Source organism: Ochotona curzoniae, unplaced genomic scaffold (assembly GCF_017591425.1).
Source record: "Ochotona curzoniae isolate NIBS_2020 unplaced genomic scaffold, NIBS_Ocur_1.0 scaffold_2476, whole genome shotgun sequence".
Classification (NCBI taxonomy): Eukaryota; Metazoa; Chordata; class Mammalia; order Lagomorpha; family Ochotonidae; genus Ochotona; species Ochotona curzoniae.
This window is the reverse complement of record NW_024467095.1, coordinates 588,570-615,680: the sequence shown is the minus strand read 5'-3', so window position 1 is coordinate 615,680 and position 27,111 is coordinate 588,570. Positions and strand designations below refer to the sequence as shown.

The 27,111-nt window shown below is 48.0% G+C and overlaps 1 protein-coding gene across 2 annotated transcripts in view; it reads left to right on the top strand.

Moving 5' to 3' along the window:
- Nucleotides 1-27,111, top strand: part of NRF1 (nuclear respiratory factor 1) — an 81,617-nt gene that overhangs the window by 35,177 nt on the left and 19,329 nt on the right. The window contains exons 3-11 of one of the 2 annotated variants that reach the window (XM_041002532.1): nt 1,328-1,442; nt 2,875-3,001; nt 3,682-3,822; nt 13,396-13,554; nt 14,144-14,341; nt 15,316-15,417; nt 16,290-16,447; nt 21,613-21,737; nt 24,010-25,540. In XM_041002532.1, the coding sequence (XP_040858466.1) occupies nt 1,328-1,442; nt 2,875-3,001; nt 3,682-3,822; nt 13,396-13,554; nt 14,144-14,341; nt 15,316-15,417; nt 16,290-16,447; nt 21,613-21,737; nt 24,010-24,059 (1,175 nt within the window). In that variant the 3' untranslated portion in view covers nt 24,060-25,540. Of the gene's footprint in view, nt 1-1,327; nt 1,443-2,874; nt 3,002-3,681; nt 3,823-13,395; nt 13,555-14,143; nt 14,342-15,315; nt 15,418-16,289; nt 16,448-21,612; nt 21,738-24,009; nt 25,541-27,111 lie in introns of those variants that run through there. The other variant, XM_041002531.1, reaches the window with a different exon arrangement.

The window sequence follows — 27,111 nt, the reverse complement described above, 5'->3', positions numbered from 1 at the left end:
ACGTCCAGAGTGGGTTGTTCCGGGAGGCTCACTGCCATGGATGACAGCGCGGGTGAACTCGGGGTACGCATCCTTGCTGATTGACTTACATCAGAGATGTAAAGTAGGGTAGACCGGCCTTCAACAGTGACTGGCAGGGACAGTGGAGAGGTGCCGCTCAAGGCGCATTGGGCAATAGGAAGAGTAAGTTCTAGAATTGTACAGCATCCTGCCTGTAATTTATGATGCTTAGAAGTTTATAAAGAAGGGAGATTTCACATTAAGCTTCCTTACCACAATTTAAAACAGTAAAATGTTAGAGAAGAGAACCCACTTTTTTTCTCTACCAGTGATTTATGCTGGAAAGTAAAGTGAAAAAAAAAAAAAAAAGCCTTTTTTATGGACTGGGGGCGGGGCGTTGAGAGGTTTCTTTCAACCAGAATAAGGGTGCTGCTAGGCACAGAGAGGCATTTCAGGAGAGTTTGTGTTAATCCCACCAGTGGAATATATATATGTCAGTATACATATGAGAAATTAAACTTAATTTATTAAGCATTTTACCGGGTTCACAAGTGGTGATAAAGGGAGGATGCCTTTAAATATTCTCAACTCACAGGTCTCAAACTGGAAAGATTCCATAGGGTCTGTTCTTCAAAGAGGATGATTGTGTATTAGCTTCGTAGTGAGCCAGGCCAACTTTCATCAATGTTTTCCTCTTAGAGTAGGGAAGTAGTCGTTTCTGTTCTGCCGGGAGGCTTTCATCAACTTGACCTGGTGGTCATCATCTCCGCTTTTGGCACAGTTCCCAGATATGTAAGGAAAGGTTTCCAGTTAAGGTGGAGTTGTTCCGGCTGCTCCTTGTGTCGGTGCGGCTTGTGTTGCTCCAAGTGTGCGTGACCGTCTCCAGGTCCCTCAGCTGGACAGTGAGCTCGAGAGTGGACGGAGGAGCAGACACACTAGTGAAGTTTGGAGTCTGTGATTCTTTTCCCTCCCAATTTGGCAGGCTTTTCTTCTCGATGCTGCCGTTTTTCTAGCACTTCTGAGAGTATTGCCATAACAGTATGGGCATGCTGGCAAAACAAAACAAAACAAAACCAACATTATACAGAATTCAAGCTGGCATGTGCTAGGGAGGTGTAAGTCATTTGCTTATTTTAAAAGATTCATTGTAAATTTTATGGGTATTTCACAGCATCATGTGTGTCAAACAGTAATGATGCTGGCTGATAATCAGAAACTGTGTGTGTGGACATCGTGTTAGGGACAAATGCTGCCTTTTCTGTAGCTTTCATTCCTGTTTGCCTTGGACAGGCGTCTGCCCAACCTCAGGTTACACTCCTTATTTCAGGGCCCGTGGGGATGGCTGCGGCTGCTGCCGTGGCAACTGGAAAGAAGCGGAAACGACCTCACGTGTTCGAGTCCAACCCTTCCATCCGGAAGAGACAGCAGACACGCTTGCTTCGGTGAGGCCCCTGACGCTGTCCTCATAGCCTCTCCACTGGTTTATTGCTGACAGAGTTAGGGCCTGCAGGATTAGATGTATAGTGATACCAGGCTGGAGTCCCCAGGACACCTCTCATCTTAACAGTACTCTTACAGAATTCATTGAAAGCAGACGTACACTGTCACATTAATAATTTTTAAAATATTTGGTTTTGGGCCTGGTGACTAAAGTCCTCACCTTGCACACATCGGAATTCCATTATGAGTGCTGGTTCTAATCCCGGCGGCTCCACTTCCCATCCAGCTCCCTGCTTGTGGCCTGGGAAAGCAGTGGAGGACAGCTCAAAGCCTTGGGACCCTGCACCCATGTGGGGGACCTGGAGGAAGTTTCTGGGACCTGGCCTTGGATTGGCGAAGCACTGGCTGTTGCGGTCACTTAGGGAGTGAGTATTGGACGGAAGATCTTTGTCTTTGTCTCTCCTCCTCTCTGTATCTCTGACTTTCCAATAAAAATTAAAAACAAAAAATGTATTTGTTTTTATTGGAAATGCAAATTTACAGAGAGGAAGAGAGACAGAAAGATCTTCCATCCATTGGTTCAACGGCCAGAGCTGAACTGATCCGAAGCCAGGAGCCTCGAACCTCATCCAGGTCTCCCACATGGGTGCAGTCCCAAGGCTTTGGGCCATCCTCTACTACTGCCCCAGGCCACAAGCAGGGAGCTGGATGGGAAGTGCTTCTATGGGGTGACAAAGTCTGTAGGGGTAGGATTAGCCAGTTGAGCTATTGTGCTGGTCCCTTACATATTTCTGATAGGATGTCAGGCCTCATATTTACCTATCCACATTAGACAAGCAAGATTGTCTGACAGAGCTATTTATCTCAATTTAAATAGAAATTTATGTCTATATTGCTTTTCATCTTTTTAAAATTGTCGTATATTTGAAAGGCAGAGCAGTAGTATGGTTTTGGGGGAGAAGTGTTTCATCTGCTGATTGGCTCTGGGCAAGGCTTGAAGCCATGAGTCCAGAATTCTATCTGGGTCTCCCACATGGTGACAGGCACCAAGTACTTGACAGTTGCCTGGATGCACGTTAGCAGGGGACCAGTAGAAATGGCTGCAGGATTCACACCCTGTGTGCCAATGTGGGATGCAGCTTTCCAAGCAACAGTTTAACTGGTGCACCATGGCTTCTGGCCCTTGAGCCAATCCTAAACCAGGAGCTAAGGTTTCTTTCAGGGCCTCCCATGTGGATGCTGGGGCCCAAGGATTTGGGGTGTCCTCTGCTGCTTTCCTAAGCTGGAAGGAGAGAGCTGGATGGGAAGTAGAGCAGCTGGGACACAAAAAGGTCCTCATATGGGATGCCAGTGGGTTAGCCCTCCTGCCACTGTACTGACTCCCTGCCCCTCTATCTTCTTTAATTTGTTTGTAATCTTTTCATTCTGATTCAGGAAACTTCGAGCCACATTAGATGAATATACCACCCGAGTGGGCCAGCAAGCCATCGTGCTGTGTATCTCACCCTCCAAGCCCAACCCCGTTTTTAAAGTGTTCGGCGCAGCACCTTTGGAGAATGTGGTAAGTGCTTGTGGCTCGCTGTCTGGGCTCATGCTCCAGTGTTTTGCAGGTGGCATTTCAGCCCCTCCTTCGGGGGAGTAAGGACTGGTTTTTCAAACCACTGCATGCAAATCAAGATACTTTTCCTTACCACGTGCAATGAGAAAAACTATTTTTTGGTAACAAAGCAATTTAAGTTTAAGTTTCAAGATGTCAAAGGTTAGCCTAAAATGCCAATTACGAGATGTTTTTGAAAAGTTCAGGGAAAGGCATTCTATGAAAACACTATCCTGGGAAGGTGTAGTGTTTGGAAATTGCCCTGACAGTCACCTGCCACAGCTGGGCGTTTATCTGATGGCGTGGGAAGTGTAGAATGTCATTCCTGTTAGATCTGGAACAAATGATGGGGACTACACTGCATGGACAGAGAAAACAGGAGTTGAACTGAGAAACTTTTTTCATTAAGTTTTCTCTACATGCTTCTTCCTAGTGCTGCTGCCTATAATTTCACCATCTTTTCACTTTGTTCAATGGGATGTCTTAGGGGCCAGCGTGTGTCTTCACCTGCTGGTTGTACAGGTGTTGTTCCTGGGCCTCTGCAGTGGCTTGGTGAGGTTAGTCCCACCCACCTTGTTGCCTGGCTGCTCCAATCCTCTCTGGTTGTGGGCACCTTGTTTACTGCTGCCCTTAATTCCCTGCAGGTGCGTAAGTACAAGAGCATGATCCTGGAAGACCTGGAGTCGGCTCTGGCAGAACACGCCCCTGCGCCACAGGAAGTTAATTCAGAACTGCCGCCTCTCACCATCGACGGAATTCCAGTCTCTGTGGACAAAATGACCCAGGTGAGGGGCGGGTGGGAGGAGGAGATCCGAAGGCTAGAGGCTCCAGTGTGGGCGGGCTCATCCCTCACCCATGTTAGCCCTGAGTGATACTAGCAGAGAGCAAGATGCAGGCGGCGTCTGATAGCGAAACAGGAGGACTTGGGAATCACCTCTGTGCTGAGGGAGACCTGGGGACACCTGCTGCTGGCAGCATTTCTCTTCCTTGTGGGCCTGTGCATTACGTGAAGAAATGGAGAACGTTGGGAACGTCAGTCATAATCACGTAAACATTTCCGATGTTCTTGGCTGAGCTGTGCCTCTCTGTGGATTCTGAGTGCTGCCACTCGGCTGAGCTTCCCAGGATCGGCACCATGGCAGGTTAGGTTAAGCCTCCGTCTGGGTGCTGCTTCAAATCCTTGCTGTCCCACTTCCAGTCTAGTTCCCTGGTAACATGCTAAGGAGAGCAGCAGGGCATGGCTCAAGTCCTTGGATTCCTGCACCCATAGGGGAGACCCAGAGGAAGCCCCAGGCTCCCAGCCTTGAATATGTGCTGCCAAAGCGAGCACGAGACTCCCAGCTGTGGACAGGCCCAGCTGCTGCCATTGCCACTGAGGCGTGAATCAGCAGAAGGAAGGTCTCTTTTTGTCTCTACTTGTCTCTGTAAATTTGCCTTTCAAATAAAAATAAATAAATCATTAAAAATTAAATAAAAGTAAGGCTTTCCTTTCTATGGAAATAAAAAGCTGAAGCTCGGAGAGCCACCCTTGTAGTCGTTGGTCGGCTTGCTCCCTTTGAGAAGGGAACTCAGTTACTCAGCCGTGTAAATAACAGCCCTCCGTGTTTGCTGAGATCGTCTCTTTGACGTTTTTTAAGCTTTGAAAATGATAGTGTGGTGGCAGTGGCTCTGGCAGCCCGGGTTAAACCACACCTGTAGCATAGGCATGCCATGTTAGGGTGCCAGCGAAGTCTCCTGCTGGAATGCCTGGGAGGGCAACAGACAGCATTGCACATCAGAACGGAGGGCGCTGCTCCTGTGGGAGACCCGGTGGAGCCTCCCACCATCTCCTGGCTCTGCCGCAGCTGTTACGGCCACGCAGGGAGTATACCAAAAGGTGGAAGACCTCTTTGTTTCTCCCTCTCTGTAACTACCTTTCAAGGACAACAAAAGAGCTTAATCAAGAGTTGAGTGAAATCAAATATGCTTTAAAATATATTGTATCACACATTTTCTGTGATGGGCACTTTTCCCTTTTTTGTTGTTGTTAAAGATATATATATATATATTTTAAAGATTTATTTAATTTTTATTGCAAAGTCAGGCATACATAAAGGAAGAGAGACAGAGAGGAAGATCTTCCGTCCGCTGATTCATTCCCCAAGTGACTGCAACAGCCAGTGCTGCGCTGATCTGAAACCAAGATCCAGGAGCTCTTCTGGGTCTCTCACACGGGTGCAGGGTCCCAAGGCTTTGGGCTGTCCACTGCTTTCCCAGGCCACAAGCAGGGAGCTGGATAGGAAGTGGAGCTGCTGGGATTAGAGCCAGCACCCATATGCAATCCTGGTGCATTCAAGGTGAGGACTTTAGCCGCTAGGCCATCACGCTGGGTCCAAAGATATTTATTTTTATTGGAGAGACAGAGAGGAAAATCTTCCATCTGTTGATTCACTCCCCAAGTGACCACAATGGCCAGAGCTGAGCTTATCCAAAGCCAGGAACCTCTTTGGGGTTTCCCATGCAGGTGCGGAGTCCCAAGGCTTGGGGCTGTCTTCCACTGCTTTCCCAGGCCACAAGCAGGAAGCTGAATGGGAAGTGGAACAGCCAGGACACAAACTGGTGCCCATGTGGATCCCCACGCGTGCAAGGCACGTACTTTAGCCACTAGGCTACCACACCAGGCCTGGCCCTTTTCCTTTTTGTCACAGTTAGTGGATTGTGTTGAAATATCCTGGATTTTTGGTAATATAAGATCATTATAGATGTTGGGTTTTTAATGTTAAGTGACTGAAAACCACAGAAGTCAGAGCAAATGCTGTGGTTACCATTTTGGAGGTGAAATATTTGAAACTTTTTTATTCTGTGACTTGTAGCTGCTGGTGCACCCCCCCATGGGCTGGGCCTAGCTAAAATGGGGAGCCAGGAATCCATCCAAGTCTCCCACGTAGGTGGCAGGGACTCACCCTCTTGGGTCATCTTCCACTGCCTGCACAGGCCTGTTGGGAGGGGGCTGGCCCCGAGGCAGAGCCAGCCAGCCCTCCAGTATGGGATGCTGGCGTGGCAAGTGGCAGCAGCTTTACTCACTGTGCCTCAGCTCCTGCCCCTAGGCTTGAATTTGTAAAAAAAAATATACAGTTGATAACATTTCTGCTTTATTTTGTGCAAATATTGCTTTTCTTTGTTATAGTGAAGATATCAGTAACTCTTCTTAAATCTCCATTTTTCCTCATGTGCCTGCCGTGTGTGGGAAGGCACACCAGAATGCTTTAGAGGAAGAACTCATCTCATACAGCTCCCAGAAAGAACTTTTCTGTTTCATATTCAAGGAAGCAATGCATAGCCATTATTTATAATCATAAGGAAAGTTGAGTGACACACACAGTGTGGTTGTCTCAGCTGCACTCAGCGTGGAGGTGATGGCGTGCCCCGCCCTGCCCTGCTGGCAACCTGCGGAGAGAGCAAGTTGTGTTCAGTATTGCTCCCATGTTTTGCACCTTATTCACTCTTTGCTGTTAGAAAGTTACCATGGCTTAGTGGACAGAGTACTGAGACACAAGACTGGGCTACTAGTCCAAATTCTGCGACTATTACTCCACTACTCACCTTCAGCTTCGCAAGTGAAAATAAACAGACCCTCCTACTTTCTAGAGTAAGAGGAAGAAAAAACGAGATACTATGAAGTGCTTTGCTAATACATCACACAAAACTTATTACTAATTATTAACACTAATTATACATGTTGCTTGTACTGACTTAAAAAAAAAAAAGATGTGTTTATTTTCATTGGAAAAGCAGAATTACATAGAGAAGGTGGGCAAAGAGGGAGAGACAAAGAGATCTTCCATCTCCTGGTTTACTCTGCAAATAGTGGCAGTGACCAGAACTGGGCCAGTCTGAAGTCAGGATTGGAGCCTCTTCCAGGTCTCCCACATGGATGCTGGGGTGCAAGGATCTGGGCCACCCTCCATTGCTTTCTCAGGTCAGTAGGAGGGAGCTGGATTGGAAGCGGGGCAGCTCAAACTCAAGCCAGCACCCAGGTGGGCTGCCAGCACCACAGGCAGAGGATGAAGCTGTGATGCCGCAGCGCCAGCCCCTGTTAACGTTCAGATGATCAGTATACGATCTCTCACCCGTGCTTTGTGGAAAGTTAATGAACTTGAACTTCTATTCTTCTCAGCAAATGGGACAATACAAATGACTGTGTTATTTTACCAGATGAAAATTGAGGCATGGATAGAAAAGCAATTTATGAAGACACCGAGTGATTAGTAGAAGCACAGCTTGCTTAGGTCCGAGTCCCTACTCCTGGGCTCTCACTCCCTTTCCTGTAGAACTGCCATCAGCTCCCAGAGTGAGCCTTCCATTTAATCACAATAAACATTTAACGTTTTAAAAGCATTTCTTGGCTTACAGACTCTCAAAATCTCCTTCATCCTTAGGAGTCACGGAGTATCTGGGTTTCTGTGGGAATGAAAGGCGCGCTGTGCCGCCTGACGCTGCTCTGGGAGGAAGGGGGTGTGTATGGGTCGTGTTTAGATAAAAGTAAATTGTTTGTAAATGCGATATTTTACCTAACATGATTTTTTTCTCTACTGTTCAAAGTGTAGCTTGACACCAATAGCCTATTTTTGTGTGTGATTATGAAACAGAAGCCGCACAACCCTGCGGTGTGAACGCTCGCCTGTGTGCCCACTTTTGGCAGTGGAGGAGACCGAGATGCAGCAGAGTGGCTGCAGTACGTGCCGCAACGCCAGAGTGCAGTTACAGTGACAGTGAAGTTGTGTTTTTCAGAGATGTTGATGTTAGGGTAACCCTTTTCTCTAGGATGCTAAAATCCAGAGCCTGGGCATCTTTGAGAGTCGCGTTCTGCCCACGGGTAACTTGTGGGTCTCGAGTGAGGTCTCCGCCTGGCTGGCCAGCTCCCGGCTGATGCCAGTGCCGCTGACTCAGCTGACGCAGGAAGTTAGGGAAATGCAATGTTTCAGCCAGAATTAAGATTTTGCTAGTGGAAGATCTGTTTGGTTCCTCACCACCCTGGAGTCCTTTAGGACCCTGCTGCTCTTGTAAGGTTGTGAGCTTTTTTTGGAATCTGTATTAGAAATGGTCCAGGCAAAGACTAATAGAGTAAACATCTCTGAACAAACTTAGTGTTACTGGTCAGCACCTTCTCTTTCCCCTTTCCTGCCCCTCTCTTGCTGCCCCTTTGACCTTGGTGCCCTCCTCTCATTCTCACTGGGGTTTCTCTGTTGCCTTGGAAGTCCCTGGGAGTAATGATGCAACGGAGTGGCAATCATTCACCACTTGGAGGGAAGCCCTCAGAAACGTCCAGCCCAGCGAGCACTTCCTTAGAAGAATCGAGTCACGAGACCTGACCTGGTTTACTTGGGAATCATTCTGTTGTGTTATAATTGAGGTCTTTAAAAATATATACATATATATATTAATGTAAAAGGTGGCGTGATAGGGGTCTCACCTCTCTCCTTTCAAAAGGTCCCCTGTCTCTTGGATCCCTCCCAGGGGGTGCTTTCCTTTCCTATTCTCCTGGTCACTTCACAAATAAAACTTCTCTGTAACCAGAAAACAGACAGACAAAAAACCAGAAAGCAAGAGTGATAGCGGGCTTCCTCAGCTGACAGCAGCTGCTGCATCAGGCCAGGCCGGGGACCAGGAACTCCATCCCAGACTCCTGTGTGGATGACGGAGACCCAAGTCCTTGGCCCGTTTGCTGCTGCTCAGGCACCTCCCCGGGGAGCGGGCATTCTGAGCCCTGGAGAAGGGATGGTGGTGTCGGGAGTGTTGGCTTGGCCTGAAGAGTGTAGATCTAGTCTATTCTACTTCAAAGAATAGGAAACATGGAGCTAAAGTGAGATCACCTGCAGTGTCAGCATCCCGTAAGGGTCCTGGAATTCCAACTGTTTCACTTTTGATCCAGCTTTCTACAAATATGCTTGGGAAGGCATTCGAGGATGGCCCCAAGTCTTTGGATCCTGCACCTACATGGAAGACCTGGAAGAAGCTCCTGTGTCCTGGGTTCAGCCCAGCCCCTGGTGTTGCAGCCATTTGAGAGAGTAAACCAGCAGGTGGATATTTCTCTCCCCACTTACCTACTGCCTGTCTACCTCTCTCTTTCAAATTAATGAATAGATCTCTTTAAATAGATGAAATCAACTATGATTTCTACGTCTTCTTTACCTTTGGCTGCCACTGGTATGGATTGGATTGTTTTTAGGATTTGATGACTGTGCTGTGGAAGGAGCTGCATTTTCTCCTTTTTGTGGGTTGTGGTGGAGTCCTAAATCAGGATGAGAGAGGCCAGGAAAGCTTGTCGCAGCCCAATTAAGGGACAGTGCGAGAGCCTTGTGGTGGCTGAGCCTGTTGATTGTCTCCCTGTGGATTCAAGACAAGCCTCCCTTAACAAGCACTGAGAAGCTTTCCCTTCCCAGACTCCCCAGGACCAGCAATTAATCCAACTGGTAATGAGAGCACAGCTCTGAATTCTGGAAATGAATCCTTTAACTCTTTCTACACTGGACAGCTGGTTTTCCCTTAATTATAGTCTCTTTAGTCTCAACACTATTTGGGACAGAATGAAAACACTCTGGCATAATGTTGCCTTTTCCAATGAAATCAGCTCATCTTTGTGAATTTAAAAATTAAAGAAATCCTTCATCACTCAAATGTGTAGACTTGAAAACTAAACTTTTCTGAAAGATACTTTTTCTTCTGGTGAAGAGGCAAACTGTACTTGATAAGGAATGCTCTGAAATGCCAAGATCTGCCGCTGAGCTAGAACGCTTGCATCTCGGCTAGTTTTCAACTTTTGACCTGATGGATTCTGCCTGTGGAGTTACTATCCTTTGTGTGGCTTCCGTCTCCCTGGGGTCTTCTGTTGGCCTCTCCTAAGAGTCTGGGCTGCCGTGTGCGGCAGCAGATTAAGCTGTCATCAACAGTGTTGTCATCCTGCATGAGCACTGGTTTAAGTTCCACCATTCCACTTGTGACCCAGCTCCCTGCTGATGTGCTGAGAAAGCAACAGAAGGCTGGAGGCCAGAGGCCTCTGCACTATGTGGGAGACCAGGATGGGACTTGCTCTCTGTTTCTCTGTGTGTTTCTTACTCTCTGTTGATCTAACCAGTATTTATTCAATGCAACTTTGCACATTTACGTGCTATCTCTAACTCTCAGTTACCCTGTACATTTTCCATGATTTTAAGTTTTCTTAAAAAATATATATGTTATTTTTTTTAAAGATTTATTTATTTATTTATCGGAAAGGCAGATATACAGAGAGGAGAGACAGAGAGGAAGATCTTCCATCCGATGATTCACTCCTCAAGTGAGCACAACGGCCAATGCTATGCCGATTTGAAGCCAGGAGCCTCTTCCAGGTCTCCTGCGTGGGTGCAGGGTCCCAAGGCTTTGGGCCGTCCTCGACTGCTTTCCCGGGCCACAGGCAGGGAGCTGGATGGGAAGTGGGGCCGCCAGGATTAGAACCGGGTGTGCAAGGCAAGGACCTTAACCACTGCACCATTGCGCCAGGCCATATCTATTATTAAGCCATAAAAACTTGTCATAATCGAGAGCAAAAAAAATATTACAGGGCAAGAGTACTAGGAGCACCAAAAAAAGTAAAAATCGGACTAGAACCTGCATGGGTATCACAGGTAAATTTCCACCTGTGGCACTGGCCTCCCACTGGGGCACTGTGAGCCCCAAATGGTCCACTGGTGATCCAGTTCCCTGCTGATGATCCTGGGAAAGCAGTGGAGGAGGGCCCACGTGTTTGGGCCCCTGCACCCACATGGGAGACCTGGAGGATCATCCTGGCTCTCCTGACTTCAGCCAGGCCCGTCTGCCACTCTTGTGGCCCTTTGAGGAACGAGCCAGCAAATCAAAGACTTTTCTCTGTAACTCTGCCATTCAGATTAAAATATATATATATATATGTATGTATATATATACAACCATTTCAAGACTTAAAATTTTTATTTATTTGAAAAGCAGAGTACTATAGAGAGGAAGAGACAGAAACAAATATCTTCCATCCAGGGCCGCCCTGCTGAAGAAGAGCCTTCTTGGGTCTCCCCTGTGGGTGCAGAGGCCCAAACACTTGGGCCATCTTCCACTGCTTTCCCAGGTGCTTTAGCAGGGAAATAAACAAGAAATGAGGAAGGCAAGGACTTGAACCTGCAGCCATATGAGATGCTGACGTTGCAGGCAGCAGTCTTACAAGCTATGCTGCGGTGCTGGCCCCTGGACGTAGGTTTTCGTTGGCAAAAACAAGTAAGCTAAGAGGGTGAGAAGTTGGAGGAGTGTTAATTACGGGAGCTGATGATGTACCACCCACGTCTCAAGTTACCAGTAAGTTACTGAAACTGGAAAGCCCAATGAAACCCAGTCAGAACCAGATGGAATGGAAGGGTTCCATAGCCAGGGACCAGCATAACCCAAAACTGAGGAGCATGGGAAGAGTTGGTGTGATTGTGCTGAGGGGCACACGTGTTAGCTGTCCACACAGCGTGTTTCACATCAGGTGTGCCTGAATTCCACATCCAGCTCCTGCTGACCCCTGCTTCCTGTCAGTGCGTGTTCAGGGGGAAGTTGTGGCAACTTGGTGATTAGGTGTCTACTGTCCATATGGGAGACTGATGTCCCAGCTCTGCTTTCAGCCTGGCCAGCCTCAGCTCTTACTGACACATGGGGCGTAAAGTGGAATAGGAGAGCTCACTCATTCTCTCCCTTCCTCCCCTCCGTCTCTCTTCCCCTGTGTCCCTCCCCTCCCACCCGCACCCAGCCCTGACTCCCTCAGAAATAAAGAACAAATTATAATTAATTTTAAAATGATCAGGGTCTTATATCATGATCAAATAAGTAATAAAAAGTCATCATAGTTGGACAGTCCTCGGAATGAGACAGGTGGGGCTGCGGAACGGTTTGAGCTGTCGGTGTGGTGTCTGCGGAGCCCTTTCCCAGCACTTCCACTCTGTTAACTGGGAGATCCTCGGCCACCTCGTCTCATTTTCTCCACTCTTCGCATCTGTCAGTGAAGAGTTCCACTTTTTTGGATGTGTGGATTAGATAGAATAAAGGGATGTTATTAAGTTTCTGGTATCTCTACTCATCTGCACATCTGAGAAACCCATTTTAAATATGAATAGATGAAGAATTATATGTACGAGAATTGCGGGCTTTTCTGCTGTGTATCTGAGGCTAGAAAAAGGCATACTCTCAAGAAATCAAGATAAAGGGGGAAATGACTTTCAGATGCACTTTCTTAAAATAACTGAAGGCATGACTTCATGAGCCAGCTGACAGGCTAGGTTTGCAAGTGGGCGTGTTCTCTGAGCCTGCCGCTGGACGCTGCAGGGCCAGGTTGACGAGGGTGTCGTGGGGCGTGTCCTGAAGACTGGAAGGAGCATGAGCAGTGTGGCTGCTGTCAGCCATGTCAGGTAAACAGTTCTGGCTTGGGTTCATGGTTCCCTGTTCAGCAGTTTGCATTGTCTTGTAAAATAATATTTTGTATTTGTCATAATAAAAATAAGAATATTTGATAAACGGCTGTCAGTGCTTAAGTATAGCAATAATTCATTCTCTCGTTAGTCCCTAAGTGTTCTCATTCTTGCTTTTGTTGCTTTCTGACCACAGCTATAAGCCAATTGCTAGAAAGTGTCTTGCTCAGAGGCAGCATGGAGGTGTCCTGGGCCTACGTGCCTCTGTGACTCCAGTCTGTCGGGCAGAAAGCAAGACAGGAGGCCCACGGAGGAGCTGCTGGTGGCACTGCAGCTCGGTTAGCGCCAAGCAGTGCTGGGTCACGAGCACACCACCTGGGCCAGGACAGGCGCTTCCCCAGGTCCACACAGCCAACTCAGGCATGGTGGACCCCAAACCCTCCCCTAGAGTACTAGGGTTGTTTCCCCTTTATATTTGGGTCAAAGCCTGTAAATTGTATCATGTGTTGTAACCCAGCACCTCACTGCTGCAGTACTTTTTGTGTGACTCTCCAGAATTTTCCAAAGACAGCGATGTTCGCTGCAGGGAGTGATGATTTGGCTTTCGCCTGTTCCTGTCCTCTAATTCTCATGATTCCAGTGACCAAAACCTGTAGGAATACTGCTGGAAATTATACAAGAAAACCAGTGTGTGCAACTAGTGTTGTCTTCAGGGACAGAAACCAGACTTGAGGGCAGGTGCTCTTGCTGTTACAGGAGCAAGCCTGCGAAATACAGCTGCGCGCTCTCTCTGTTGGCATCCACAGGCTTTGCAGCAGCCGCGGACCTGCCGCATTTACAGGCAGCAGTCACGCTGCAGTGGCTTCTGTATTCTCAGAATCCAACAGGGACGTAAACAGCCCTGCACTGATGTCGCCTCTCCTCTTCTAGGCACAGCTGCGGGCATTTATTCCAGAGATGCTCAAGTACTCTACGGGTCGGGGGAAACCAGGCTGGGGAAAAGAGAGCTGCAAGCCCATCTGGTGGCCTGAAGATATCCCCTGGGCAAATGTCCGCAGTGACGTCCGCACCGAAGAGCAGAAGCAACGGGTAAGGATGGGCTGGGCTGCCGCTGGCCTGGGCTGCTGCTGGCCTGGGCTGAAGCTCTGTACCATGTGAGCTGCCTCAATTGTCATTTCTACCTCTTATGCTGACCCTTCCCCCCAAAGATGCTTGCTGTCCTCTGGTTACAGTCAGTTCCGGCCATCACTCCATCACTAGGAAAACCAAGAAACCTGAAGAAATGATGTTAGTCACTTTGGAAACTTAGCAGTGGCCTTCTGATTAGCTATAGCCACTGCTGAAAGACATGAATGTGGAAATATAGAACTGTCTTCTGCATGTTTGTTTTTCGTTTTGGAGGTTTTCAGATAACCTTTGTTGTATACTTGTTGGCCAGAGTAATCTTTTGACCCCAAGCTGGAATAAATTCCAAAATCTAAAACACACTTTGGTCTGCAAGAAAACCTTCTTTGCTGCCAGGGGCTCCATTTCTTTGTGCCACAATCAGTGTGTAAGAGATAATCCCAAGAGTTTATCTACACAGGTTGGGTTGACAGATCAGCAGCTGCTTGGTCCACTGTGGACTGAGGGATCCAGGAGCTCTGCTTACCTCGCTGCTTCTGCTCTCTGGGAACAGGTTTCCTGGACCCAGGCTCTGCGGACCATCGTTAAGAACTGCTACAAGCAGCACGGGCGGGAGGACCTTCTGTATGCTTTTGAAGATCAGCAGACACAGACCCAGGCCACGACTACCCACAGCATAGCCCATCTCGTGCCATCGCAGACTGTCGTGCAGACCTTCAGTAATCCTGACGGGACAGTCTCCCTCATTCAGGTGAGTGGCAGACTGCGGCTTCCCCCACTTCACTCAAGGAAGTTCTCTTTGTTCAAACTCTTTATTTAAAAAAAATGATATTATTTTATTTAAGATAGAGTTATACAGAGTCTTACATCTGCTTGTCACTCTCCAAGTGGCTATGACAAAAACCCAGAATCAGGAACTTTGTTCTGGTCCCCTGCATGCTTGGAGCTGTCCAGGTACTCGATGTAGTAACTGCTGCTTTCCCAGGGGCATCAACAGGAGAAGGATTGGAAGTGGAGCAGCTGGGATTTAAACTAGTATATGTGTCTAGAATGCCAGCATCCTGGGCAGCAGTTTAACCCACTGTGCTGCGATGAAGTCTCTTTGTGCATGTTCTTGTGTGAATTTCCTGTAGCTCCCGCAGAACTTCCTGTTGAAAACAATTTCTGAAGAGTACTTTAAGTTGTTTTTATTTTGTTTAATTCAGAACTGTACATAGATTTCTTAGACATTAAAAAAAAATTTTATGGCCAGGCACAGTAGCCTAGCAGCTGAAATTCTCGCCTTGAATGCACTGGGATCCCACATGGGCACCTGCTTCCCATCCAGCTCCCTGCTTGTGGCCTGGGAAAACAGTCAAGGACGGCCCACAGCCTTGGGACCCGGCACCTGCCTGGGAGACCCAAAAGAAGTTCCTGGCTTTGGTTTTACTCAACTCCAGCTGTTATGGCCACTTGGGGAGTGAACCATCAGACAGAAGATCTTCCTCTCTGTCTCTCCTCTCTGTATACCCGCCTTTCCAATAAAAATAAATAAATCTTTAAAAAAAACTTCTGAACTTCATGCTCATCTCTGAGATGTGATTTGACCAGCTCCTTTCCCATTACCCAGCATGTGTATCACTTGTTATTTGTGCCTCATTTGGGATTGTGTGAGAGAAAATTAGCTTCTGAGGAAAGGATGGGCCTGGGAACCAGCCACTGATTCCCTCTGCCATTTTTGTCTAGGTTGGTACAGGAGCAACGGTAGCCACGTTGGCTGATGCTTCAGAACTGCCAACCACAGTTACTGTGGCTCAGGTCAATTACTCCGCTGTGGCCGACGGAGAGGTAAGAGGGAGGATTCTGTCCATGTCATCCGCATGATGAGGTGGGGGCAGGGGGTGGATGGGAACATGCTCCCATGTGCTGGCTCACTCCCCAAGGAGCTAACACCGGAGCTGGCCCAGGAGGTAGGAGCTCCAGTGCTCCCGTGGGCATGCATGGACCCTGCCACTTGAGCCATCACCAGTGCCTCCCAGGGTCTGCATTAGCAAGAAGCTGCAGTCAGGATCGGAGCCGGGTACTGACCCCGATATGCTGATGTGGGACACGGCCTGTTACCCACTGGGCCATATACCAGCCACTGTGCACCTGCAGCAACCTTTGTGTTTTGTTTGTTTTGGTTTTAAGATTTATTTTTATTTGAAAGGCAGAGTTACAGAGAGAGAAAGACAGACTGTCTGTCTGCTGGTTCACTCCCCAAATGGCAGCAATGGCTGGAGCTGAGCCTGTCAAGGCAGAAACCTCTGCCGGGTCTCCCACGCAGGTGCAGCGTCCCAAGGGCTTGGACCGTCCTCGATTGCTCTCCCAGGCCACAAGCAGAGAGCTAGATGGAAAGTGGTGCAGTTGACATGCAAGTAGGCACACATACCGGATTCCTGGCATCCCAGTTGGCAGCTTAACCTGTGGCACCACAACTGCCCCTGGAGACAAACTGATTGTCCCAACCAGAGAGAATACTATTAGTCTCAAGGTGGGAGACACCAGAAACCCCAGGCTCCCGCTGTTCACAAAAACTGTCTGGCCTAAAAAGTTAATAATGTCAAGTTGGAGTAACTCTGGGCTTGACGTAGCAGAGTTGGATTCTCATCCATTCTCTCACTGGTTTGTGCATTCCTTTGTATGTGTGTGTTTTTACTAGCCTGTCCTTTCTGCCTCAGGTGGAACAGAACTGGGCCGCGTTACAGGGCGGTGAGATGACCATCCAGACGACACAAGCGTCAGAAGCTACCCAGGCGGTGGCGTCACTGGCGGAGGCAGCAGTAGCAGCGTCGCAGGAGATGCAGCAGGGAGCCACGGTCACCATGGCACTCAACAGGTGGAGGCAGGGATGGGGTATAAATGAGGATGGCGGACCCATCCTCAAGGAGAAGTGTCGTGCCTCAGTTTGTTACCATTGGCACTTCACGCTCTCAGCCCCTTGGTTACTGTCGGTTGGATTTGAACCAGGAAACCAAGTCCTTTGTGGGCATTCAGGAAGGGTGCTGCAGCGATAGTAAGAGCCAATTTCTGAAATGAAGTGTGGTTCCCGGCTTACATCCCGGCTGTGGACGGGAAAGTCGTCCTCGCGCCATTCTCCTTCCTTTCTGACAGTTTTGTCGTCACTGGTTAGGAGTGGCCATGGAGCCGCATGGCCTGGGTTTGAAGCTCTGTCATCACTTACTCGCTATTTGTCATTGGACAGCTTTTTTTTTTTTTAAAGCTCTGCCTCCCTTATGTAAAATGAGATAACAGTGCCCACCTTGTAACGGTATTGTTGAGAACTGGAAGAACAACTGGGTGTTGTGCCTCTGGGAGCCTTGGGTCCAGGCCTGGAATACAGTAAGGGCTGCTGTTGCCTTCCTGCGCAGCAGGTCATCTTGGAGAAGTTGTTCAACTCCTGGGGTGTGTCAGATCTCTTTAGGTAAGGTAGAAAGCACCCTCTCATGGGCGAGGTTCGTTGAAGTAAAGCAGTGAACACACATCCTTGCAGAGCACTCTGCTGGATTGTATCCTAGAAATTCAGAGCAAGGGAGGTTGCCTTCCCCAACACTCGAACTGGCTGCAGTATCCTCTGGGTGTGCTCGATGCTGGAGAGCGTGGCAGAGTCTGACCATTTGCTGTCCCAGGCTCGGTGCTGTGGCTGAGGTCCAACCACTTGGCAGCCGTTGGAGCTTAAGAAACATGGCCCTGACCTTGGTCCCCCCGTGTTTGTAATGAGCATAACTCTCATTGCGCATACTCGACAAAACCCATGTGACGATAGGTGTGGCTCTCACCAGGCAGTTCAACCTTTAGCACTTCGGGAATTGGGCTGATCATTTAAGCTGTATTTTCAGATTGATTCTAGTGAAAAGAAATGAAAAGACCAGTCCTAACTGCCCAGGCATGACTTGTTCAAGTCTTAGGAACCAAAATAGTGAAAATGGAAGCAAAGTGACTACATTCTTTCTGAAGATTTATTTTACATGAAAGACAGAGTTGCACAGGCAGAAAAAGACATCCACTGATTCACTCCCCAGATGCCGCATCCCTCAGCTCTGGGCCAGGCCACGCCGGGAGCTTGGAACTTCTGAATCTCTCATAGGTGGCAAGGGCCCGAACACTTGGTCCTTCTTCCATTGCTTTCCCAGGCACATTGGCAGGGAGTTCACTCAGATGTGGAGCAGCCAGGACAGGAACCAGTGCTCAGGTGGAGACATACGGCAAGTGGGGGTGGCTTAACCTATGGCATCGCAGCAGTAGCTCGAACTGACTGCTTGAAATGAGTGTGGCAGGACCTGGTGGTTGATGAGGGTCTTTTCCAAATTACCCGAACTAACATGGAGTCAAAGCTGTGTCTCAGCCCATGGAACATGGCGCTTTGCAGTAACGTGGAAGTCATTTGGTTCTTCCATGCCAGCTCTGCCCAAGAATTCCTTGGAGAGTGGACACCCAGGTAAATGTGAGACAGCTTCCTCAGTGTAGCCAGGCAGCCAGTGGCTTCAAGCCTCCTAGGCCATCACACAGAAGAGCCAAACTTGATTTCCTAGTGCCTTCCAGGCGTGAGTGACCTGGGCCCTGCACCTTGTGGAAAATGTGAGGCATCTCCCAGCTCCCTTTGCAGTGAGGCGCAGAGCCTGTTTCCAAGGGCAGAGAGGGGAGTGCTGTCCCCTGGGAGCTTATTAACAATCTTAGATGCAGCTGAGGTGGGGACAGTGTTTACTCCAAAGGAAAGAGCATGTGGTTCACTGTGGCATGCAGGAGTAAAGAGATGTTGAAATCGTTTGCAATCAGATAGTTCAATGCCCGGGTGAGTCGAGGAAGGGGTGGGAAGGCTGCCTCATCTGTCGAGGGTGAAGAAACCAGGCTTGGCAGCACACCCTTCAGGGGCACAGCAGGGCTGTCTGTGACCAGGTGACCGTCTGAATAGCTTAGGAGGGTTGGACCAAGATGCAGCAGAACCTTCACTTGCACAGGATTTGTTATTGTTGGGGGTCATCTTAGTGAACCGCCCACAGAGAAGGCTGGTCTGTTCCTGTGGTAACCAGGGGATGTCGTCACTGCCCCCTGCAGTCTCTCTGTCTCAGGTGCAGATGGAGCAAGCATGGTCTGTGATAACCACCTGCCCCTCTGCAGCCCTGTAAACAGCAGCTGTGGGTACAGAGAGCGGGGCGAGAGCAGCTGTGTGTGACGGCAGGTGGGGGAATGAGAGGACCTAGGCCTCCCCCTCCGAGGGGACGGGCATCCGGACAGGTGCAGGACAGGCCTGTTTCTCAGCCATACTGTTACCAGGGTTTTTGTAGAGCAAGTCCGAGCAAGGGCCAAGCCCTCAGTCTAGCTTGGCTTCCTAACAGTCCAAAGCAGGCATAGAGGAATTGTTATTCAAAACTATGCTAATATTAATATTCAGAGTAATGAATAAAATGTTTATCTCATCGAAAGATAGAGACAGATTTGTTGGTTTTTTTTTTTTTAAAGATTTATTTATTTTTATTGCAAAGAAATAAAGATCTCAGGTACTGGATGGTTGGTACCCAGTGTGGTAAGCTGCCGTGCAACATGGGCATCCCATGTGAGCACTGGTTCAACTCCCGTCTCTTCCTGTTTCAATCAGCTCTCTGCTTATGCACGAGGAAAGACAGAAACAATGCCAGAACACTTAGAACTCTTAAACTTCGACAGCAAAAATACGGGTTAACTCAGAAATGGGCAAAATGCATCACTATGCATTTTTCTGGAGAAAAATATGCAAATGACCAATAAACACATGGAAAGTTGCTCCACATTGCTAATAAATACTGTGAAATGCCATTTCACATCCATTAGGATGATCACGGGCCGAAAACGGGAAGAACAAGTGTCAGCAAGGATGATCGGTTGGAATCCTTGTTCAGTCAGGAAGTTGGCAGGACTGCGGCTCAGCACTGCTGTGGGAAACTGTGTGGTGATTTTTTGATGTAATTAAAATCAGAGTGACTATGGTGCTGATAACTAGTATACAGTTGAATGTGTACTATATAACTCTAGTAACTATGTGGTGTATCCAAAAGAATTGAAAGCAGTGTCAAAAAAGACTGTTTATTAAAAGCCTAAATGCAGAAACAGCACAAGTGATGATTGACAAATATGTGGCCATGGAAAATGTGGTGCATCCATACAGTGAAATGTTCGGCCTTAAAAGGGAAGGGAGCGCTGGCGTGTGTGGCAGCATGACTACACGTGAAGATGATAAACCGGTGACAGATGGACAGTGGGGTGGCAGCCGCCCAGAGGCTGAGGAGAAGAGCCATGGAGTTGTTGAGTGCAGTGCGTCCATTTTCTGAGCTCAAGTGTGTGACGGAGGTGGCGATGGCTGCACACAGCGTGCCAGCCTTGCTGCTGCTGAGCCGCAGTACCGTCCTTGTGATGGTCACTTCTCTGTATGTTCGACTGCAAGAACAAGATCAAGGAGTCCTACATACAGAATGGTCCTGTTTACCAGTGTATCTGCTGAAAAGTGGTATTTAAAATTAGGAGAAAATAATTATGAGATTTAAAATATTATCTTATTCCTAAAATTTTTTCCCTGTTTTCTACATTATGTTTCTATTATTATCAAAAGAGTAATTTTAAACACAAAAGCATAAAAATGTAAAAGCTAAGGGAGGTTAGTAAGAAGGGAAAGTTTTAGACTTAGTGGAGTGTCTGTTCAGTGGATTCTCTGCGCGCTGGAAGCCTGCTAGTGACCGAGGCGCCTGCCGGGGGGCCGTGACGCCTGTGGGTTCTTGCCTGCCCACCTCTCAGGTGACAGACATCCCTGAGTGGGTGCCCTTTCCCTGCCACAGTCGGGGACACTCGGTGCACTAGCTCCTTCATGCCCACTTTTGTCTTCCTCAGAGGGATATGGAATTTAGCTGCCTTTCCCATGACTCATCTTTGAAATTTGGAAGACAATTTTTAGATTTTCGGGATTTTTCCCCTCTTCCCACTAGCACACAAAATGATCAGGTGTCCCATAGTTTGTACTGTTGTAGAATCAGGCCAGGGGGATTTACACACGCAGTGAAAGGGAAGAGAAAGAAGAGGGACATGAACGGTCAGCAGGGCCTGACTGAGCAGATGCACAGTGACGTTCCAGTCCACAGATACTTGTGGGGAAAGAGAATTTATTATTTTGTTGTAAAAGCCAGCATTGTGGCCCGGCGCAATGACTCAATGACTAAATGCTGACCTTACAAGCACTGGGATCCCATGTGGGCGTCAGTTCGTGTCCTGATTGCTCCACTTCCCATCCAGCTCCCTGCCTGTGGCCTGGGAAAGCAGTGGAGGACGGCCCAAAGCCTTGGGACCCTGCACCCGAGTGGGAGACCTGGAGGAAGTTCTGGCTCCTGGCTTCGGATCGGCATAGTTTCGGCCGTTGCGCTCACTTGGGGAGTGAATCATCGGACGGAAGATCTTCCTCTCTGTCTCTCCTCCTCTCTGTATATCTGACTTTGTAACAATAAATAAATAAATATAAATCTTTAAGAAAAAAAAATTAAGAAAAAAGAGCCAGAAGTATGAGGTGCATCATGGGAGCATGCTCAGTTTTAGTCTTCATTTGAGCCCTGTCTTCATGTAGAGTGAGACGAAGGGAAGAGTTGTACTTTTTAGGATGTTAGTCCACCAATACTTTGTTTTTGAAAAGCATAAATATAACCGAGTTGTTACTCTCTAGCATTAATTGAATAGCAAATTCATGTCGCTGACACTGTCATTCACCCTTGGCTTAAAGGGCTGGTCTCAGATGCGTAGGTGAAAGCTTCACTGTGCCCTCAGAACACTCTGGTGACGTTGGCAGTGAGCATCTAGTCCAGAGTCCTTGCCAGGGTTGAGCACGTCTCACATCAGCGTTGCAACTGTAGAACTTCAGTTTGCACTCGTTACATCTTACACTTGTCCCTTGCTTCCCTTTAGCACAGTTGTCCCAGGGCTGCTTGTCTTGTCACCGTGCCGTGTACCTTTGTTCTCTCTGACATCTCCCTCCTGCTCCTGTGTCCACAGCGAGGCTGCCGCCCATGCTGTCGCCACCCTGGCTGAAGCCACCTTACAAGGCGGGGGACAGATCGTCCTGTCCGGGGAGACCGCCGCAGCTGTTGGAGCACTTACTGGAGTCCAAGATGCTAATGGTAAGACGGCATAAATATTTTATTGAAGTTCTTCCTTGTTTCTACTTAAACCTTCCTGTGACACGGCCAACAGCAAGCCCTTCAGGAAGAGCCTGAGCTTTGCTTTGGATTTTGCCTCGCTTGCGAGGCATTTGATGACTAGGAAAATTCTCGTGGCTCCAGTCCTGTTCGCGGTGAGGTAGCTTGTGATTTCGCGAGGAAAAAGCCAGGGGTGTGGCTGCTAATGGGACCCTTTGTTTTGCCAGAGGAATGTTGTATCCTTTCCCACCCTGAGGGTAGGACATGTCAGCATCCTTCCCCACCTGTCCTGAACACCTCAAGGGAGAGGGCTGTGTGCTGGTCAGGCCAGGGTCAGGCCGAGGAGCCACTGCTCCAGCCAGCCCTTGGGATTCACTTCCTGTTTTGTAGCCTGCCACCACCCTGCCCTTCTTTCCCAGGTATTTTTCAATTTTGTGACTATTATAAATGCCTCTAATAAGCAAAAGGGATACAGTTCATAAAAATGTGACAAATCATTTATACCAGCAGCCCAGCTTTCTGGACCCACCTCAGCAGGCTGTGGAAGCGAGCGGTCAAGTTGGCTGCAAGGAGCATGCTTCCGAAGTCTGGGCAAAGGAGGAGAGTCCGCTCCTCCTGCGAGACTCTGACTTGCTTCGTAAAACTACGTGAAAATCTATAATTCAGCAGGGCAAATTAAGTACTGTATGATTTGGGGGCAAGGGATTGTTGCATTGAAGTCTGGGTTTTATTTAAACAGAAATTTCTTTGGTGGCATTAATGACTAAGAGATAAGTTCTTGGCACTTTTTCATTGTGGTTCCTAAGGACCAAATCCATGGAGAGTTGAAAAAGTCTTAAAGACACAATGCTACAGCATCTTGGAAATAGGAAGAGAGAAAGTAATTCCTTCTCTTCCCCACCGACCCCTCAGAGAAGAATTACATGAAAAATGCGGAGCACCACTGTGGCTTCAGAGAGTTTTGTTTAGCCAAAAAAAGAAATCCAATACTAAAACTACAGCCTACTTTTTCTGTAGGGCTAGGAGCGTTCATGTACCTGAATAGAGATAGAGTTGATCTTAGCCACAGTACTGTGATTAAAGGGCGTCTCACAGCCACGTATGTTCAGAATGGAGTGGGTCATAGCTGGAAGTAAGGGAAGTCTCGGTCTAGTAGAATCCTCCCTGTTTCTTTGCCATTTTCTGTTCTTTTGCGAGTCCTGATCTGCCCTCAGTGGGATGTAGGGTTCCTGATCTGCCCTCAGAGGGATGTAGGGTTCCTGATCTGCCCTCAGTGGGATGTAGGGTTCCTGATCTGCCCTCAGTGGGGTGTAGGGTTCCTGATCTGCCCTCAGTGGGATGTAGGGTTCCTGATCTGCCCTCAGTGGGATGTAGGGTTCCTGATCTGCCCTCAGTGGGATGTAGGGTTCCTGATCTGCCCTCAGGGGGGTGTAGGGTTGTAGGGTTCCTGATCTGCCCTCAGGGGGGTGTAGGGTTGTAGGGTTCCTGATCTGCCCTCAGGGGGATGTAGGGTTCCTGATCTGCCCTCAGGGGGATGTAGGGTATCTGGCTGTGTGGCCTTCATGAAGTCTGATTGCTCCTACTCACTGTGCATCAGGTACCGAGACTCCCCTGTGTAGGTTTGGTAGGAGACTATTATCCACTTGACTTGATTTTATTTGTGAGAAAACAGGTGGTTTTATAGGCCTGGCCCCTCTCTGACTTGGTTGTTTCAGTGGATGAATTTGTAGGAAAGTCTAAAGGCCTTGTGGGTCTCTGGCCAAGTGGACTGACCATTCAGCCACACACTCAGGCTGAAGCACACACCCGCTGCCGACTACTGAAGGCTGGCTCTTGTAAGATGGCCTTTGGCTTGTGTGAACCACATGCTGCTGGCTGCGTGTGTGGAAAGAGAAGGTGCTGGTCGGCGTCCTCAGAACCACAGCGGGCCGTCCAGTCTGGGCCCACTGAACCTTGCTGACCGCAGACGTGAGGCTGGACATGGCCTTCCTCAGCACAGCTTTTCCGTATGAAGCCAGGCTGGTGAGTTGTGCCGCATCAGCAAATTTAGACGAGAGCCAATCATTTACCTGCTTTTGAGAATGAGTTTACTATTGATCTGGTCCAAGCATTCTGGTATTCTTTCTGTTTGAACCTACTGAGCTGGAATACTGCAGCATTTATTCCAGTACTGGAACCAGATTTTTCCCACTTAACCAACTGATTTTTATATCTGGCTAGACTTTTTAGGGTTCTCTTTTCATCGTTTTTTCAGATTGTGTCCTGTTGCCAGTGTTTGTCACTTCTGTAATGCCAAGCTTATGATATCTGCCAGTAGACCAAGTGTAATTTATCAGGAAGAACCAGACAATAGCAGAACAAGGTACTATTTGTGGGCATAGCAATAACTTGGAAACGGACATTGTTGGGGGAAGTCTACATCCCAGATTCCAAACTGTGGTTTAAATACAAATCTGACCAGCAGATGACTCTTCTTCTAAGGGCACTCTGGGTGTTGGTTAGACCTGAAACAGGGAGTGCGACAGAGAACAGCAGCCTGTGGGAGGTGGCTGGGGTGGACAAGAACAGGGTACTTCACAGCGGTACCCTATAGCATGGCATGTTCCAAGTTAAGGACCTTGGCAGAGATTTTAAATTCCAGGCCACCAAGGCAGACATGACAAAGGCATTGGACATTGGACATTTCTAACACTGTAGGAACTATTCAAGCCAGTGCTGATTTTATTGCATTATACAGAGAAGTAAGTGAGCCTTGGTTTCTTAGGTTAGAGTTTTATGATTGAATTCAATGTAAAATTTTTCACAAGTGTCTTTTCACTGAGTTGTAACTAGAATTTCTTAAGCTGGGTGAAGCCGTTGTTCCCTCTGCCCTTCCCCTCAAGCACACCTTAATGTCCGCCCCGCCTGTCCATTTCCCATCACTCCGCGTGCGGCAGATAGAGGCCCTGGCTGGGCATTGAGTGTGTTTCACCTCTCATCCAGACTGTGCCGCTTGCTGCTAACCAGCCTTGGGGAGCCACGTCCACACGCCTTTCTTCTGCCTCCTTACCACAGCAAAGACAGGGAGGGGTGGGACTGGCCACTCAGAATGCCCTTAGAGCTGAGATGCCCTTATACTTGTGTTCCTGAAAGATACATGCTGTTTCTAAAATTGAGATGGGACAGACAAGTGAAGTGCGTGAGTAAATCTAGGTCTTTTGAGAAAATAGCAACATTTTCTGAAATAGCTGCCACTTTTTCTGATGGCACTGAGAGAAAGGGCACATACAGCATGCTGGGGGTTTTACTTGGCAACGTTGTTATTATAAATCATATGTACTTCTACCTGCTAGAATGTTAATGTTTTGGTTTTTATAGAATCTGCCCTGTGTCCTCTATTAATTAAAATGTCACCAGTATTTTGTGCCATGCATTGAAGCATCTTGACCACTGTTGTCACTAAGTATTCTTCCGTGAAGATCATGTCAGCACTTGGAATGCTTCTGTCACCTTGCCCTAACCAGCCTGCGTTGGTTCGGGTTGTCGGGGCCTTTCTGCAGCAGCATGCGCCGTGCGTCCGGCCTGCACCTTTGCCTCTTGCCCTGGGCCTCACTCGCACTGTGAACCAGCCTCGCTGCCTCTCACCAGCGCTGCGTGGTGGGTGATAGAGACTGTTTGCCTGTTTGGTAGGCAATTTGTAAACATTAATGCTGAATATTCCCCTTTTCCACATTTTTACCTATACTTTTAGTTTTAGTGTTTGTCTACTCATTCTCTGCATATTTTTCATTCAGATTAAAAAAAAATTTTTTTTATTAGAAAGGCAGATTTACAGAGAGCAGAAATAGAGACATCTTTCAACCACTGGTTCACTCCCCAAGTGGCCACAGCAGCCAGAGCTGAACTGATCCAAAGCTGGGAGCCAGGAGTTCTTGCCAGTTTTCCCATGGGTACAGAGTCCCAGAGACTTGGGCCATCCTCAGCTGCTTTTGCAGGCTGTAAGCAGGGAGCTGGATCAGAAATGCAACAGCTGGACACAAACTAGCACCCGTGTGAGGCTGCTGGTGCTTGCAGGCAGAGGGTTAGGCAGCTGTGCCACCACAGTGGTCCCTCCTTTTGGGTTTTAAATATCGGTCCTCCTGATCTGCAGAAGGTCTTCGCTGTCAGGGAGTAGCCTGTTGCTTTGTGTGCATGTTGCAGAGTTTTTCCCTGGTTCATTTTTATTTCACTTTCATTACTTTTCATTTTCCTGATTTTTTGTTTTTATTCTATTTGTACCTTCAAAATTAGATAAACATATAAAATAGTTTTAAATATCTGGAATTTATTGTGGTATAAAGCATTAGGTAAGAATCTAAATGATTTTCAACTCCACAATATTCTGTCTTAGTCCAATCATTTTGGCACTATTTTTATTTCATTATAAAGATTGAGATCCATGCTTTGTATACTGATTGGAAGTGTACCAATTGTACAATCTTTTTTTAATATCATTTTTTATTGGAAAGGCGGATATACAGAGAGGAGAGACAGAGAGGAAGATCTTCCATCCGATGATTCACTCCCCAAGTGAGCGCAACGGCTGATGCTATGCCGATCCGAAGCCAGGAGCCTCTTCCGGGTCTCCCACGCGGGTGCAGGTTCCCAAAGCTTTGGGCTGTCCTCGACTGCTTTCCCGGGCCACAAGCAGGGAGCTGGAAGGGAAGTGGGGCTTCCAGGACACAAACCTGCGCCCATATGGGATCCCGGGCGTGCAAGGCGAGGACCTTAAACACTGCGCCACTGCGCCGGGCCCCAATTGTACAATTTTTAACAAGATTTTTATTTATTATATTTATTGGAAAGTCAGATTTGCAGAAAGAAGTAAAGACAGAAAAATCTTCTATCTGCTGATTCACTCCCCAAGTGACAGCTGGAGTTAAGCCAGTCTGAATCCAGGAGCCAGGAACTTCCTCCAGGTCTCCCACACAGGTGCAGGGTCCCAAGGTTTGGGCCATCCTGGACTGCTTTCCCAGGCCACAAGCAGGGAGCTGGATGGGAAGTGGGGCAGCTGGGGGTACATGAACCAACACTCAAATGGGATCCTGGTACATTCAAGGCGAGGACTTAGCCACTAGGCTACTGCACTAGTCCCTGTAAAATTCTTTCTTAAAAGCATTTTACCTCATTTTTTTTTAAAGATTTATTCATTTTTATTACAAAGTCAGATATACAGAGAGGAGGAGAGACAGAGAGGAAGATCTTCCGTCCAATGATTCACTCCCCAAGTGAGCCGCAATGGCCAGTGCTACGCCGATCCGAAGCCAGGATCCAGGAATCTCTTCCAGGTCTCCCACAGGGGTGCAGGGTCCCAAAGCTTTGGGCCGTTCTCGACTGC